Below are 17,723 nucleotides of genomic sequence, written 5' to 3'. Positions count from 1 at the left end.
TAAGAGCTTTGAAATGGGGTCGTGCCCGGCGCCCGGCGGGGGCCGCTCCGGACCGCTGCCCCCGCCGCCCGGAGAGAGGCCGCCGCCGCCCGTCAGAGACCCGCCCGGCCGCTCAGGTGGGGAGCGGGGACGGGCAGAGGGTGCTTTGGGCGGGACAGGTGGCACGGGGAGAGGGTGCTTTGGGCGGGACAGGTGGCACGGGGAGAGGGTGCTTTGGCCGGGACAGGTGGCACGGGGAGAGGGTGCTTTGGCCATGCCCGCGCCAGTTTCACAGGCGCAACAAACACATCCCAGGATGACATCCCTGTTAGGCACTAGGAATTCTGCAGTTGGAAGCAAGGGTTTGTGGGCGTCCAGGTGGCTTTAGGAAAGTCAAAGGGCATCACCAGTGCGCTCATGTGTACATTGGTAACTTTCAATGTAGTCACTGTAATTGAAGAGGGTTGCAAAGGGATTTCCCCATTATGTTCTTTGATGCAAAGAAGCTTCTGGTAACATGACAGCATCTGACTTCCTGAGTCAACCAGCGTGAGTTAATGGACGCGTTCTCACGAGTGGAGGTTTGTGGAGCCTGACCTTCTACGTGTTCAGAGACACAAACACAGTCAAATACAATAGCTTTAATAAAAGACCTAGCCAACAGTTGTTAAATGTAATAGCACTTGTTACAGCGTGACTAAGTGTTGTTACTTACCATATGTAGATATCAAATTAGACTAAAAGTGGAATCGTCTCCTTTGACCAATTTCATATTGTATTTTGTCCTCTGTGACAACTGTTGTTCATAACTTTTAAGATTTTCGCATCATAACTCAGCTCTCTGATTCCTGATAGTTGTCCCTTTGGAGATGAGAGAATTTAGGCACAATTGAGCCCTCTAACATCAGGTGGAGAAAAGCACTGCACAGAAGATACTGCTGGCAAACTCCATAGAGTTGCCTTTCATTTCACCCTTTGGAATAAACTCAGAAATCATCTCTAGCCTGCCCAGTCCTAGAGAATAGAAATTAATGTCATGGGAGCTCCCACAGACAGCTATGTTGCTTTCCAGCTCCTTGAACCATTCTGGAGCTCCAACACCTGCAGCAGCTGTACAGAAAATAGTGGCCCTATAGCTGTGCTTTGTGGAGCTGGGTGCCAGCCCAGAGGATGGCACAATGCAAGTGCAGCCTGCAGTAAATTAATCAAAGGAATCCCATTACAATTGACCAAATTGATGGATCAAAGTTGCGGAGAGTCTCTGCAATTATTCAGTCACTTCCAAGAGTTTGTTCTGTGGTGGCCTTGGCTTTCACCAGTGCTTTCCTACTTGACCCCTTTCTTTGGCAGATGGTTTTAGCAAACCTGCGCTTTCTTGTGGCTCAATTCCGGCTCATTAAGTAGAAGGAAGTTGTAACAGTACATTCTAAACATAAATACACCTGTTCTGCAGCAGTTCAGTATAGACAATGGAGTTTAGCCAAGTTTAGAGAGAGCAAGCAAAACTATTCTGAAAATTGCTGAATGCTTCTCGTTCTTTGAAACCATTCCCTGAAGGCAAACATCAGTAATTTGTAAAATAAGAAGGGGAGCAAAAATACACAAAGTACAGCATGCTTCTTGAAATGTTTCAATGCTTTTTGGTGGAGACACAATATCTACTGCTGTCTTTTTTGAAGTGCATGTCTGTAGATAGATTTCATCAAGACAGGGAAGCATTTACTGAAAATTAACATAATTGTCAATTGCCCAACTGCACCAGAGGTAGTGAGGCTTCTGAATGTGCGTAACCCTCCACACCCTCTGCTTCACCTTCTCATGTCCTAACCATGGGCACTTGTCTCCCTAGCAGAAGCAGCTTTCCTGTCTTTATTTACTTTTCTTGTAGAAGCACCCTTCCCCAGGACAGCCCTAGGTCTGTGTTGTGTAGGCTGTGCCTTCGCATTTGACCTGTCACATCTGTGCCAGTTACAGATACACTGCAAGTGCCAGTCTGTGTGTGAGGTCTGTTTCCAGTCTACAGGAAGATGGATATGCTCTAACTACTGAAAAACCTGTCATGCAGCTCATTTGCTTATAAATTATTGAGCTGATGAGCTGCTGCTTAACGCAACCACTCCTGGGCAGAGCTCCCCTGTGTGCCACCACACACCCAGAGGGAGCCACCCCTATGGACAAAGAGCCTCTGAAGGTAGCAGGTGTCTTCCTGCTACATGTCCTCTTGCCTTGCAGTGGTCCATAAAAAGAACGTGTTACAGTTCGGACCTCCACAGCACCCTGAATTCCAGCTGTGACTCCTGCTTGTTGTGGCCACTGTTAAATTAGAGTGGTTTAAAAGTAGCTTCCAGGACCTTTACAGAGGCTTCTGTATCTGAGGAGAAAAGGAGTGTGGATACTGCGGTGTGTTTATGTTCAGATACATCCTGCTCCTCTGATCTGTACTCTGCAAATCAGCACTAAATCCCTAGAGAGCCCTGGAAAGCAGGGAAGCGGGTGCTGGGGGCCATTACCCCTTGGGTCCAAGGGTCCTGAAACATTCCTTTTTGTTAGCGGGAGACATTGGGGTGCCAGCAGTGGCTTTCCACTGGCAGAGTAAGCCCTGGAGTTAACAGCATTTGTGTGTTTGCTTCTTGCCACGCTCTAGGCCCGCTCCCACCGCCTCCTCCCATAAGCAGGAACGGCAGCGCCTCGAGGGCTTTGCCCAGCACTCCGCAGCTGCCCTCCCGGGCGGGGCTGGACAGCCAGCGAGCCGGGCCGCGACCTCCGCTTCCCCCCGAGCGGCCGGGCTCCGCTGCGCCGCCGCCGCCGCCCGCAGCCGTCAGGAACGGCTTCCAGGATCCAGCTGACGGTGAGCCATCTCCCAGCTCTCCGCCCTCCGCAGAAAAGCTGTAGTGGCTTTTGGCCCTAATACCTCAAAAAAGGTTTGGGATAGAGACTTTGTTTCTAGTGCCAGCCTTTTGATTTCTGACCAACAGAGGTGTCACTTGGGTCTCAATTAACCCTGGCAAGTAAGAACAGAATAAATATGCCGTACATAGAGCAGAATTGCAAAGTCATCAATACAGTCTCCAAAATAACCCTTTGAAAAATACCCTGAAAAAAGGCAGGGAATTGTTTCAGCTCTAATATGCATTCAAACCACAGCTACACCAACGCTTCAGAAGTCGGAACAAGTTAGATGACTCAAAAGCTGAAAGCTGAAAAACAGATGAGGGAAGAGATTGTCAGAATATTGCTGAAAATGTCAAGTATCTATTTCTGCTAGTGTTTATTAAACAGATGAGGTCCAAGATTGCTGTGTTTTAAAGATTCGTCATGCCGTTCTTTTTAATTGTTTTCTATTTGCATAGAACAGATAAATCCTTCAGTTAATTATGTGAGGCCAAAATTGGTATTCCTGACATTTATAAAGTTTAAAAAAAGCAAACAGAAAATGAAACTATAACTCACGCTTCTGAAACATCTTCACACATCAGGTAAAGCAGAAGGATCACAGGCATATTTCTTCCTACACAAGTCATTTGCAGGGTTCTGAACATGCAGCTTCTTTACACACTGGTTTCTGATTACATCCATTGGAAGTAAACATAGAAAAACTGGATCCAGCAAATAACCACAAATGCCAGGTAGAACTTACTCAGCTGTTCATTACATTATGCAGTAAAATATCTCAATAAAGCAATATCTCAATAAAGTTATGGTTGCAAAGTCCTGAAGCAAGCAAGTGAAGAAATTACAAAGATTAAATTAGCCCACACTTTCTTCTTTAGGCTTTCAAAATCAGGTGCAGAACACAGCTCTTGGAACATTGCCTATTATTTCAATGAAGAAACCTGTATGCTTGCTTTATTTAGAATTCTATAGACTCAATAAGTACAGCAAAAGGGCCTCTGTAGTCTAAAGAGATACAGCTTCAAGTGATATATTTTTCCATTTTTGACACTAGTTATATACAGGATTCTCTGTCATAAAATTTAGCATAATGGGTATTTTTCTTCTTCCAGTATAAAGATTAAGAGAGAAAAAGCAGTTCTTATAGGAGTGTGCTTTTAATAATGTTTTTGAGCTTGGTATATCAATGACACTTGAATATTGGCAAATTCTGTACCAGGAACAAAATACTGTTCTGAAATAGGAGAAACGAGGCAGTCCTGGTAGCACATATGTATGTGTGTGTGTCTGCTAAAAAAGCAGATCTGTTATATATGGAAGGGAGAGTAAGACTTATTTTAGTGGAATTTCGCTGTTTTCCTGATCTGTAAGTTTGCATTAAATTGGCAAAATGATTGATTTGGTAGAAATTTTCATTCCCAAATTAACCTAAAGCATCATCTTCCCTGACTTCCTTAGAGAATGCTGGTTCAGTACGCAGCTGTGTAAGCATTTTGCAATTTAAAACATGCATTAAACATGATGTCAGTGTCAATTGACTTTCCTAAGCTATGTCAGAAAACTAATGAGTAAATTGCATGGCATGTTTTTCAGATGAATGGGAAAGCAGATTTTCTTTTCATCCGATATCTGATTTGCCACCTCCAGAGCCGTATGTACCCATGAACAGAAGTTATCCCAGTAAACTAGCAAGAAATGACAGTAGAGGTAAGTTGGAATTTCAGTGTATTGTCCTAAAACCAGTGTGCATGGGGAAGAGTCTGGATGCTGAGGTTTCCAGAGTTCTCAGGCTAACAGTCTGGTCATCCTTCCTCACCACACAGGAAAAGCTAAATGCAAGTTCATAGGTACAAGCCCTCTAAAACTTTTTGAGTGGGGAGTTGTGTGTTTTTTAAGTTGAAACATGTACTGTAAGTGACCAACTCTGCCATTATAGTCAGCCCTTCTGCTCTAGGCAGCCAGAACCATAAAACCCATCAGGACTTTCTCCTTATTTCCCATCTAAGTTAATTCATAACTCATTTATTTTTATGCCAGCATCATCCTTGAGTTTAGGTTTCCTCTCTTCTTGTGTGTTAAACTCTTCATGTTTTTTAAGACAACAGTCGTATCCTTCTCTCAGTTTTTGTTTTGCTGGGCTGAATAAATCTGGATGTACTACACTCTGCTTCCAAGCCATGTTCTCTGATTATCAGAACTGCTTAGGTATACACTTCTGTTTGTTTTTGTCTTTTCCAATCTGTGTTACATGCTGTTCCAGCTCAGGTTTCTAACATGTCTTCTACAGCAGCATGAATGTTTCCAATCTTTTTTAGTGGTATTTTGCCTGATACATCCAAGGATCAATTACTTCTTTCACAACCCGTGGCATTGGTGGCTCATAGTTATCCTGTAATCGTCTGTATATGCAGATGCTTCTCTCCTGTTTCCAGATGATGAAGTTTTGGTTTGAAGCAGAGATTCCTGTTAGTCTCTGCCTGTTCACTTTGCCCTGTTAGCTTACATCCCACTTGTATTAGTCCACAATGGAAGGCAAAGTAACATATACATTTTTTTGCTTCCTTGTGTGAGTTTGCTATGAAAATTTTCATAGAGTGAAAAACATTAAGAGCTTTGAAATTTTACTGTGTTTAGAGCTTGCCACTTTTTGTTGAGATTTGCATGTATTGCAAGTAGCACTGAGAAGTTGTGTGTTCATATAAATTAGTAAGGCTAACAAGAACTATCAGTCTGTTTTGGAAAGGGGAAAATGGACCAAAATATATACATTTTCCAGGCATTAGGGATAGCATTAGTTAAAAACGTTATTTTACAGTGTTCGAAGTTGTCTAATAAACTAACTAGAAACTCTACAAAGATCTGTTGGGTTGTTTTTTGGGGTTTTTTTTGTTTTTTTTTTTAATGGCCAGGCATGAAAATTAGTAGATCTTCACCAGTTACTGAATTATTTACTAGGATGTAAACTCCCCCTTCAAAAGAAGGAGTATTCCAGGTGGAGTAAGACAAAAAACCCTTCTTTCTCTTTTAGGTGGCTCTGTCCGAAAAGAAAGAGGTGCCCCCCCGCTCCCGCCTATCCCAAGGTGAAATGGGTCCTGGCCCATCCTTGGGCGACATCTGTTCTCAAGTTTCCTTCGAGTCTGCTCTCCTGCCCACATGACTGGAAAGTTGTCTGTCATGATTCATTTCCACTTTTGGCTTGTCAGCTGGAACAAACTTCAGTCTCTATTACAGAAGTAATAGATGTGGCTTATGGACTAAAGTTGCTCAAACTTCTGAATTTTATTTGCTTAAACCGCAGGCATTTTGTGGACCCTACAGAACATACATGCATCATGCTTACCATGTCCAACCCCGTTCCCTGGAGAGCTCCTTGGGAGGTCTGGCTTTGAATTTGATAGAGCTTGAACAAAGCTGTTTCGTTCACTTTGGGTACAGTAGCTGTATTATTTTTATGATAAAGAATGAAGTTTAAAAAAACAGTTGCTGGGTAAAAAGTGTAGCCAAGAGTCCCCTGGATCCTTCTTGCTTGCCTAACTCAGCCTATCTGCTTCTGCAAGCCATAGATCTACTACATGGTTACAAAGAGTTCATCTTTAACTTTTTTACTTCTGCTTAGTCAAGCAAATCTTAAGCAATGCACAACACATCCTGCCTCAAGGATGGAGTGTCCCTGGCCTTGTTTTTATCTGCAGAGAATCTTCCAAAGAAAAGCACAGGTGAAGAATTCATCAGCATAAAAATACATATATATATATATTTTTTTAACCCTCTTTCCTATTTTTTTAATAGTGTTATATGGTCTGTGACCTAATTCTCTCCTACACTTATGTGGACCAACCCACATCATGTCATCCATGTCTTGGATTACTGTAACGCCCTCTGCCTGATAGTGCATGTGAACAGTCCTCAGAAGGTAGTCTGAGTGCAAACGCAGCAATTATTGCAGTTGCAGGCTCCTCCTGTAAAGCATCGCTAATGCCAGTGCTCTACAGACTGCTTTCCAGTTGGTTCTTTGGTACAACTAAATGATGGGGTTTGACTTAAAAAGCTTCTTGGCACTTAGGTCACAAGTCTCAGAGAGCTTGTGTTTGACTTCCATGATGGTAAAGCAGCCGAGGTCAAAAACGTTCCTCAGTGAAAGCCCTTTGATGTTGTGAGGGGGGTCCAGGGTTTGTACATTCAAGTGGGAGCATCCAGAATTTGCTGTCTGCACTGGTTCAAGAGAAATGGAAAGATTTGGTCTTCTGAGTTGGCCATGAAGCTTGTCCTTTCAAACTTTGATGAAAGGAGTCTCTACAGAGAGCTGCAAGGCTTGTGGATAGAAGAAAGAGTAAAGTATTCTAACATTGTGGCAAGTGGTTAATATGTTTAATGGCTTTTGAATTTTGTGTATGAGAAAAGAGCTCATTGTATGAGTGAATTTTACAAGTGGGTCTAAGTGCGTATAAAGTGCCTTCGGAAATTAGAGGAAGATTTTAATTCTGGATTTGAAATATTGGTGAATGATAGCTCTTTGTTAATTGGACCTCTGAAAATTGTCCTCTCAGTCTCATCTATGTTTCTTCAGTGTTTTCCTTGGGATCCCTACCAAGCCTGTGTCAGCAGCTGTGCTTCACAGGGTATTGCTCAAAAAAAACCAAAATAAAACATAGAAACTAGTCATGTAGGTTAAGAAAATGTTTCTCTAGCATGGGAGATATCATCCTAAGTACACTCTGTGGCTAGAATGAGGTCAGTCCTTGAAAATCTAGGGAATTCAGCCAAAAAGAGTCTGGACCCTGCTGAAATGTCTGTGAATAGGGCTTTTTGCTCTGTCTATGAGCAGGGAGGGGCAGATCGGCTTTCAGCCTGGACATCACATTGAAGGGGATGAGACTAGGGTTGAATTTGGCCAGATCAAATTTCATTTGGTCTTTTCAGTGTTTGTTTACAAAATCTTGTTAGCTGTGACAGCATTTGATTATGTACTTGTTTTTTACATTTTTGTATCTAATGACTTATTTTTAGTTACTGTTTATGGTCTTGAACCTGCAATTAAATGCGCAGGCGCAGGGATGTATCTACATCCAGTTGCAGGATCGTGGCTGTAAGAGTTCCTTAAACAGATACTGGTGGGACCTCCATGTGACATGTGCACCTTGGGATCAAACCTGGCACAATGCTGAATTTGTATATGTATTTTATGCATGTCACTTAAAGTGCCTGTCTCTTTGGGATATTATTTTGTGAACAAAAGTCCAAATAAGATTTTTAGGCTAATAACTTAAAGGATAAATTATTGTATTCGTGTTTTAAAACTGAAGCACTTAATACCTTTCTAAGGAACAATAGTTTGAATTTAAGAATACAATATTTTCAGTATCTTGACTTGCCAAATCCTTGTTAATATCCAAATAGCTATGCAGCCAAAAAAACCCACCCAACCCTCCAGAAATTATATCTTTTTTATAACTTACCTGCTTCCAGCATAACTGTTTTACTTTGGTAAGTCAATGAAAATGCTGCCCAGTGTTCTACCAATACTCTGTATCATTCAAAATATCCTGTATTTGATTGCTTCAGCAAGGTTTTCTGACCAGAAATCTGGACCACTACCAAAGACTTGGAAAACCAGCTTCAGTTTCACTTTAAAATGTGCTGTGTAAAAGGCCCCCAGTTAACAAGCCAAGAATCCTGAGCTGCTTAGGTTTTAGCAATTATTTTTTACTCTAGAAACCTCTTCAGAATAGATGTTTGGCATACATGTAAAATAGCTTGAAACTGCAGAAAGGGGCATTTTTTTTTTCACATAACAAGAGCATTTCCATTTATATGTTTTGCTGTAAAAGTCCCTAGATATATTCCAGAACAATGCAGAATTTCATCATTCAATATATTGCTTCACGTAGCAGTAGCTATTTACAATATGAATAGTATTAAAGTATTTATTTCACTATGAAGTGTTAAAAAAGAATAATACAAAACAGGTTGAATCAAATGGTGCCTTAGGAATTTTTTAGTCAAGTTTTCTGTGTCTTTAGAAGAATTAATAGACATTGCTCTTCCAGGTCCTAACTAAATAGTGCCGACAGTAGCATTTTACAGTGTTTGAGCCAAGCCCTGCTGTTGTTGTGTGCTCAGTCTGCTAACTCCAGGTGGAGCTCACCGTATGGAGAAGCCACTGGATCAGTGTGTAGGTGAGGTGTGTGTGGGCACTGGTTGGCTTCACAATAAATTGCTGGTATTGCTCTCAAAATTCAGACCTGTCCCAAAACCAGTGTCTGATGTTGCTGTCCACACAGCCCAGCTGACTTCAGTCAGTGTGGTTGCATAGGTTACAGAAGTAAATTTGATTCACTGCATGCGTATAAGATTTGCTGGGTTTGTTTCAATGGTATTGTATTATAAACCCTCACACCTCAACCTGTCTTCTTATGTTACCACTGAGGCTTGCACTGTGTGACAACAGCCATGGATGTTCATTTTTGTTTAATTCAACTCCATAAATAAAATGAGAGTAACTTTTGTACCATGTAAAAATAATTTCTGCTCTATATTTTTAGAAGAAAAGTGTTACGTTTGTTATGACTTTCTGCACCAGCCATTGGGAAGAAGAGTCACAGTGATGAATATTCAGAGTTGTGAAAGGAAACTCAGCTTGTGATTCAGGAAGTGTATATTTCTATAAATGAAATAAATAATATGGCAAAGTTCTTGTTGAAAAGCCAGCATTTCCCAACACTAAAAGAATCATAAGGTTTGTTTTTTCTTTTCTGCAAGACAGCAATGTGAAAGAAGTTCCTTATATTGTCAGTTAAAAACTGAGCAGTAGCTTCTCCTTGCAGCATCAGCTGTTTGCATGACACTTGTAGAAGTAGATCTGTCTTGGAGCAGGGGATAAAGGAGATAAACTGCTATAATGCATCACATGTATTGTAACACAACAATCTTCTGTACAGAAGTATGGAAATAGGAAGGGTACTTTTTGCCTTAGAGGTAAAGAATGGAGTTGAGTGATCAAACAGATTATTTTAAGCAGAATGTCAAATGTTGAGAGACCTAGAGAGGTCCCTGTGGCCACAGGACACTGGAAAAGAGAAGATTGCTCAAGGAAATAAAAGCCAACTGGCTGAATTGTTGTTACCAGTACAGAGTAAAAATACAGTATCAAGTGTGCACTTTGGAGCTCCACGTGGCAGTGGTGTGAAGGCCTTCATCTCACAGCTGGGTGCAACAACCTGATACAGCGGTACATTGACTCCATGTGACACAGATTGTGTGAGCTTTCATCTTTCAAATGGCATTCAGCAGAAAATAAGGAGAATCTCTCACCTAAGATATCCAGGAGCACTTTAAGGGCAAATTCATGGAATGATTCTTCATGTGCACTGAAAGAAAACAGGGCAAGATGGATGTGTTTGGACCATTCAGTTAAAAGCTAAACTGGAGCGTTGGCAAAGAGGGGAGTATTGGAATAACTCAGGCAGAAGCAGGGCATGTGTGTATGGTCTCAGTGAGTATGCAGCAGGTAGGTATGCAGATGGAAAAAGCAAAAATGGAAACCGCATGGTCTTAAGGCAGTAACCTTTTATGTATGTTGCCATTTTGAAATACAGTTTGTCTGTGGTAAATATTCCTTAGTGTAAACTAATGCATGCAGAGGAAGACATCTAAATTTGGACTTCCAAAGCCACACAAGAGGGAGGGAAGCATAAAACAGGCTGAGCAAAAAGTAATATTTCTATCAGATTGTTCAAGTTTGAGCTTTTTTATAAAATATTAATCTAGTTCTGTGAATTTTTTTTTTTTGCTTAACACTTATTTTGTAAGTGATTTTGGTCTTATTTTTCTGTCCTATACCAAATAAATTTTACTTTTATTTAATTGGTGGTGCAGATTGTTACATTGAGGACAAACACAGTTATTTCTTTGACAAAAGCACTTGTTGGCTTCAGCAGGAGCATAGCAGTGAGCCTGGCAGCAGCTGGATGAGCTGTTCCCCTCCTCTCGTGTCTGCCATTGGACAGCAGCAGCACAGCAGTAATCCTCAGAGGACTTCGGCCCTACATACAATGAAGGACACCTGCAGATAAGGAGAAATAATGAGTTTACTTTAGGATAAAGAATGATTGAAAACCAGTGGTTTGTGATGCTGTACTTGTAGGTTGCTGTTGGGTGACGTGTGGCCATTGGCTCTTGCCAAGGCAAACTAGGCACTTGCCAGGGGAAGATGACATGGAAAATCACTGTAGGTAAGTGTAGATTTTTATTTTTTGTGTCTCCACTCACAAGGCAGAAAGCTTCCAGAGAATAAGAAACAAATTAAACCCTCCTTTTGACTTTGGAGCCCTGTTCTTTATAATAGGTGTTAAACTTCAGATGATTTGGACCAGGTTCATCAAAGAAAGACCCTTTGATAAAAGTCCACAGGAGGTTCAAATTCAGGCTGCACTTCCAGCTTCTCCTCAGAAGTTAGAAGGGTCATTTAGAAAGCTAAAAAGCTCTCTACTGTAATTTATCTATCTTGCAAACAGTTAAGCATCAGGTTTACTCTCATGCAGGTTGAGGATCCTTTGACATCTCTGGGGACTGCTTGTTGATACCTTCATTTTACAGACTGAATGACACAAAGACTGCTTTCTTAGAAGACCACCAAGCCTTGTGTAGCCTGCAGACCCAGCATCCTGGTGCCTGGGCTATAGAAACAGAGGAACCATGATGGAGAGTGGGGGGAAGCTGGAGAGCTGTCAAGGAACTGGCTCAGCAGGCTGAGACCTTTGCAGATCTCAGTGGCAGTAGCCTTGAATAAGAACACAGAGGTATGAAAATGAATCTGATCATCAGCTAGTAGGACTGTCTGTTTCATGTTTTACCAAAGAAATCATGGTTTTTCCTGGTTTTCAAGAAATCAAATCGCTTGTTTGGCTTCAGAAAGAGGGAACTGAGCTGAGCATTCTGTGACCTTGTCATAGCCACATCATCCTTCCTTCATTTAACTCAAAAAATGCTGTTGATTTAAAAGAAACCCATGGACTACCCTGTAAAACAGTTCTGACTGCTCCCTGCAGTTGCAGGAACGCTCAAGTGTTGCGCGCAGCACACACATAAATGTGCAACTCCTTTGATCGTGGTTCAGCAGTTTCCAGTGACCTTCCTGCCTCCTGTGCACAGGCTGCCCCCCTCTGCCCTCTCGCCCTGTCTGACTCCATTTTACACTGAGCATAGTAACTTAGTCCCAGCAAATTACTGATTTCAGAACTAAATGTTGGCCCATATATCTCTGTAAAACACTTAATATATTATTTAGGTTAACTAATGAAATAGATCATTGGCAGTCAAGCTCTGAACCTATCTAAAGATTTGAACAGCAGTCCAGGTACAGAAACATTCCCCAGGAAAAAATGACTGGCACAAAAATATTTTGATTAAACAAAGAGATTAAATTGGGTGGTTGCTGCTAACATTACCTTGTGTCCAATATCTATCTGTCTACTGAACAATGACATCAGATAATCTCTTCTTTAATCCTAAAACATATTTGTGGCTTAACATACATTACTTCAGCAAAAGCTACATTCAAAATGTAAAATAGCAATCTATCATGAAAACTGTCTATATGATACTGCAATAAGGCTCTTATCATTCCCATCATGTTTCTTCCTTGTTTTTACCACTCTTTTTTTTCCTGCAGATAAAAAAGCTTTTTCTTCAAGAATGCTGAGATTTAGCCTACATAAATACATTTTTCATTTTCAAAATGGGATTCTTCTTGGTTTTTTTTTTTGTTTTTTTGGGTTTTTTTTTTGTTTTTGTTTTTTTTTTTTTTTTTTTTTTTGTTTTTTTGTTTGTTTGGTTTTTTTTTTTTGCTAGAATACAGGAGATGCCTCTGCCTAAGCACCTCTAAGTTAAAGATGGATAGAGAGGGGGCTGTTGGTTGCTTCCATCCTTTCTCTCTGCAAAACAGGAACTGGTGATCTCTCCCTGTAGTTGGGGCAGGGCTTTATCACTGTGCAATGCCCTTCCCAAAGGGGACCACTTTGGCTACCTTTTGCATGTGCCTGTGTGCAAAAAAATTTTGGCTCCAACCTGGTGTGAACAGTGTACATGATAAGGCCTGTCACCAGTTCCCTTGTGAAAATGTTTTTGTATTCATGCAAAGATGGCTGTTTAAGCAGTGGGTGTTGGGTGTAACCCAACTTGAAGGAAGCATTCATGTATATAGGGATGTGAAAATGAGTCACTCCTGTCCTTCTGCTTTCTAGCAGAAATTTTAGTTAATTCAGAATTACTGGTGAGCCCCCATGTGCCCTGTGGAGCAGCAGAGACCCTGCATCTGAAGGCTGAGCACTACCAAGCCATGAGAGCCAAAGGCAGCTGAAGCAATCAGAGCACTTTGAAGAGAGCAAGGTAGAGGCTGTGGGTGAAGGTCCAGGCTGAAACCGCAGCCTGTTGTCAGTGTTTTGATACTGGAACTAGCGTACCTGTAGATAACATCATTGTGCTGTTTGTCAGGGACTGCAGAGCCCATCAGTACTTTCTGTGCTGTCTCAAAACCAGCCCTCACTGCAAACTGCTGAAATCCTTCTGTTGAAGTTTTTTTCCCTCCTTACTTAAAACAGAAACTTTCACTTCTGCTATTTGACCAGGAGCTTGGGTGCCTTATGAAACCTGAGAGTCTTTCTTTGAAATCAGACAGATACATGATCCTTTCCTCTAAATAGATACTTTCATCTCCTGAGCTGTGCCTGCAGGACTGCTGCTGTGCTTTCATCCAAGTGCCAGTCAGCTGGGGGGCTGGTGTGTTTGCTCCAGTTTATTGCCGATTTAGAAACAATACCCTGCTGTGTGCTAGAAGAGAATTACCGTATGTGCCAGAACCTTCATTCCTCCCTCTCTTATACATATGGCCACTTGTGAGCAAGGGGAGGAATTGAAAATATATTTTTTTTTAACTGGGAACGTGTCTAGTCCACGTCCAAGCACGCATCAGAAAATGAGCCGCCTTGTGTGTTTGTTTCTAGCCAGGCAGGTGGGAAGCGGTGTGATGCAGCCCCAGCCCGGCAGCTCTCTCTGTGTCGCCGTGGCCGCGCGGTGTCGCCGTGGCCGCGCGGTGCCGCCCGCCGGGACAGGGTCCCGTGGGACCTGGGCACGGGCAGCGGGAACGTTCAGCGCCGCTGCACGGCCTGCACGACCGCGACTCGTCCGCCCTGCTGCCCCAGCGCAGCCGGGCAGAGCTGTGCCGGCCCGCGGCCGGAGCGTGCGGCGGTGGCGGGTCGGGTCCCGCAGCCCCAGCGCTCCGTGAGGCTGCGCGCACTGCGGCGCTTCAGGAGTACTACGCGTGTTTCACCACCGCGATTTCACTCCAGGTGCATCCGGCCTGACTCTCCATGCGGTTACACAGTTCTTAGGCAAGTCAAATTCCAGTATTGGCATTAAAATGATGCAACAGAGTAATACACCTGACTACTCCATTGCAGTGCAACAGAAAGCAGCACGCTGTTAGACCTAAATAAATCAAGTCTTCAGCTAATAATGTTTAACTGCAGCTGGAGAAGGAGCTTAGAATTAAAACAAAATACCTTTTTTAATTGAAAATTCCAAGTGGAAGTAACAGCTGTAAGGAAGCTACTCTGTCAATGTTGCAGTCTTAAAATCAGTACTTACTCAAATAGTTAGGAAAGGAAGTTTTTTGTATTGTTGTTGGCCATTAATTTAAATGTAGTGGCAAACTGCTGAACACAATGAGGAGAAGGTACAGTAGCTTTCTGCTGGAGAATTCAGGAAGAAGAGGACTTGTTAATACAGGTCTGTGACAGTAGCAGGAAGGATTTAGTGGGGTAGTAGTGGTGAAATGAATATTAAATAAATAAATAAAAACCTATTGGATTTCTATCACAAGAGGCAATACACTTCAATCTATACATTTGATGGACAACATTTAAGCTGTATTTGTGTAAGTAATAAATAGTGGCTTGCAAAATGGTGGGATATGGTGTGACCACAAATGGAAACTTAGTATATGGAGATACTTTATGGAGATGTGGGTAACATTCTGAAAATAGTTCCAAAGTTTTTCATTTGTGATACCAAAATAGGTTTTGTTGGCTGTTTGGGTAGGCTTGCTGGGGTTTCTTAGGATGGGGGGGGAGTGGAATGGGAGGTGGTATATTTGGTGGGATTTCTTTACTAATTAGTTTCTTGCTGAATAAGCAACAGCTGCAGCAGGTCACACACCAGAAGCAGCTTATTTAAGCATTGCAGCTTGCTTTTTAAATGGTTTTCCTGAGCAAAATGGTTTAATGGTTTTCCTTAGCAGCATCTGCTAACTTGTGTGTAGCACTAATAGCTCTCCTGATTTTGTTTGGGTTTTTTTTTTTGCTTGGAGTTTTGGGGGGTTTTGAGGATTCAGGACAAATTTGAGTAGTCTTCCAGTGACTGAGCACTCAGAGTACTGAAACATGTAAGTAATAAGTTGCCTATACCAAAATGAGTGAAGAGGTTTTCTTAGGTCGAGGAAGAGCTGTAACTCTTTTGCCCTGTTCTTAATAATTTCACCACATACTGTTAGTCTGTTAGTATATGAAAATACTATAATAGAAATATTATAAAAGTACTTAATATTTTAAGTAGATACAGCTCTAACCATAATATGAGGTAAATGGACAAAACTTGATAATGATTTTCCAGCTAAAGCATTTGTAATCTATTAGTTAAAATAGTGATATTTTTTTTCCTTTTACTCTTGCATATTTTTCCAGTTAGTCTGGTTAACTATGTAACTAATTTTTGAGTACTTGCATTTGAGTTTAGCACACTTACCTTCTTGCTGAGCCAAGTTAAATGCTGATGCCTTAGCAATAAGGATGGAATTTGTATGTTTAGGAGGTCTCTTCAACTTTGTTTTGTCTCCCCTGAAAGCAGTTTCAGAAAAAAAAAAAAACTAGTGTTAAAATCACATAGGATTATTCTGAACTTTATTTAATTCCATGTAATTTAATTTGAACTTTTCTTTATTTTTTGCTTTAGAGGTGAATTTCACCATGCACAAGGTTTACTGAGCTTAATTTCTAAAGCAGTCTATTTCAACACACCTGAACATACATAATTATTGCTAAAGTCTTAGTTTGACTTTCTGCAATTTGTCTGTACTAGCTTCATGTATTTTCTTTTGGCAGATACAGTATTTTGAAGGCTATAATTGTACCTTCAGTTCTGGGGAATTGTCTCAGCCACAGAACAAAGTGGAAGTGAATGAGTGGAGTACAGTAAACATGGTTTCAAAACCAGCTTGGCCGTACACACTGTCTTACAAAAGATGCTATATGAAAAATACCAATTAAGTTCCCGTAACCAATGCAGATAATGAGGTGGACTACTGCGAAATTACAGATGAGCTGATAAATTGCTTTCTTAAGGAGGAAGACCTTGTACAAAAGTGTTCCAAGGTAACTGAGGTGAATGTAAACATCCAGTGCATCCCTCATAATTTCTGTATTAACAAGCTTCAAGTTTATGAGTAACAATATGTGGCATTCTCCTCATCTCTGTGTTATATTGCTTTAAGGACACTCAGAATTTCTCTCAGGTGTTGGATTTTTCTGTCTAAGCTTCAGAAGTTTTAGAAATTCTTTCATGGGACAAAGCTTTTTGTTCGATACCACCCTCCAAAGACACAATCCAGGGGCCTATTTCCTGTTTACAGATTAATTTTCCTCAGGTTTCCCTTGTTGCTTAACTGCCTCATCAACCATCTGTTTATTTGCCAGTAGCCATGGGAGTCAGTGTAAGTGACCAGACACATCTAGGTATTGATAAGCGCTTCATGTTCTTCCTGCACGCCCTACATACAACTGTAGGAGAGCAGACATCACAAACCAACAAACTTTCTGAATGCTGAACTACAGTTTTAGATCATCCAAAAATGCATGCCTAACTTTGGTTGAGTCAGCTAAGAAAATCTGACAGAGTTCAAGCACGGGTCCCTGCCCTGTGCATTATATAATCCATTTTACTTGTTAAGCAATGAGCAGTATGAAAAGGGGTTTTTTTCCAGTACTGGAGTTACAAAGCCACATTGTCTGTAGGTGTAAATCCAATATTCATATAATGTGTGGCTCATTGTCAATAACCAAGGAGCATTGAGGAAGTATTTTTCCTGTGATTGATAAGGAGATTACCTAAGAAGTTCTAATGTCTCTATCCATTGCTGCAATTCCGGTGTTGGTAAGATACTTGGGTTTTTCCATGCTGTTGAAAACAAGGTGCGCAGCTGTCTGGAAAATGCTGTCTGTAAATTTCCAGACAGATTTCATCCTGATGCATTTGCTGACATTCTTCTTGTCTTCTCATATTCTGTATTTTTTTTTTTTTGTCTATTGTTGGAAAAGGTATGGTTTTCTAATACCTACTGAGAGGTTATTTAGAGAAATTTTCCACTTTTTAAATCAATAACGCTCTTTTGAAGCTCACCTGACTCTTGCTACTGTAAGGCAAGGTTGTCTTTCAGTTATCACCACACCCTAACAATTTGACTACAACTTCCATACTAGTTCTCCAGAAAAAAAAAAAAATTTAAAAATCCAATTTTAGTGTTTTCAGAAATAAACTGGAGAAATGTACTTGCTTACAGTAAATTCTTGACTGCTTTTCTTCAGGATACCCCATCATTTCAGGTTTTGCAACAAGCGTTTGAGTTTACCAGTGAAGTAGCCTTCACACCCAGTACAAAGATGCATTTGTGACTTTCCAGAGAACCTTTCCAAACTGGCTCTGTTGTATGCCTTTGTAAAATGTTTTTATGTGGTCACTGCCAGTTTTTGAAGGGACATTGTCTGAAACCTGCTCCACTGAGAGAGTGAACCTCTCGCAGTTCC

At 41.3% G+C, this 17,723-nt stretch overlaps 1 protein-coding gene across 1 annotated transcript in view; it reads left to right on the top strand.

Moving 5' to 3' along the window:
• Positions 1 to 11,066, top strand: part of WIPF1 (WAS/WASL interacting protein family member 1) — a 48,495-nt gene extending 37,429 nt beyond the window's left edge. Inside the window, exons 7-10 of the mRNA XM_041403662.1 lie at positions 32 to 116; positions 2,624 to 2,827; positions 4,465 to 4,578; positions 5,900 to 11,066. Coding sequence (XP_041259596.1) covers positions 32 to 116; positions 2,624 to 2,827; positions 4,465 to 4,578; positions 5,900 to 5,955 — 459 coding nt within the window. The 3' untranslated portion in view covers positions 5,956 to 11,066. The remainder of the gene's footprint in view (positions 1 to 31; positions 117 to 2,623; positions 2,828 to 4,464; positions 4,579 to 5,899) is intronic.
• The last annotated feature ends 6,657 nt before the right edge of the window (positions 11,067 to 17,723 follow it).

The sequence above is a fragment of the Onychostruthus taczanowskii genome, unplaced genomic scaffold, assembly GCF_017590055.1.
Source record: "Onychostruthus taczanowskii isolate IOZ18803 unplaced genomic scaffold, ASM1759005v1 scaffold20, whole genome shotgun sequence".
Classification (NCBI taxonomy): Eukaryota; Metazoa; Chordata; class Aves; order Passeriformes; family Passeridae; genus Onychostruthus; species Onychostruthus taczanowskii.
This window is presented reverse-complemented; position numbering and strand designations above follow the sequence as displayed.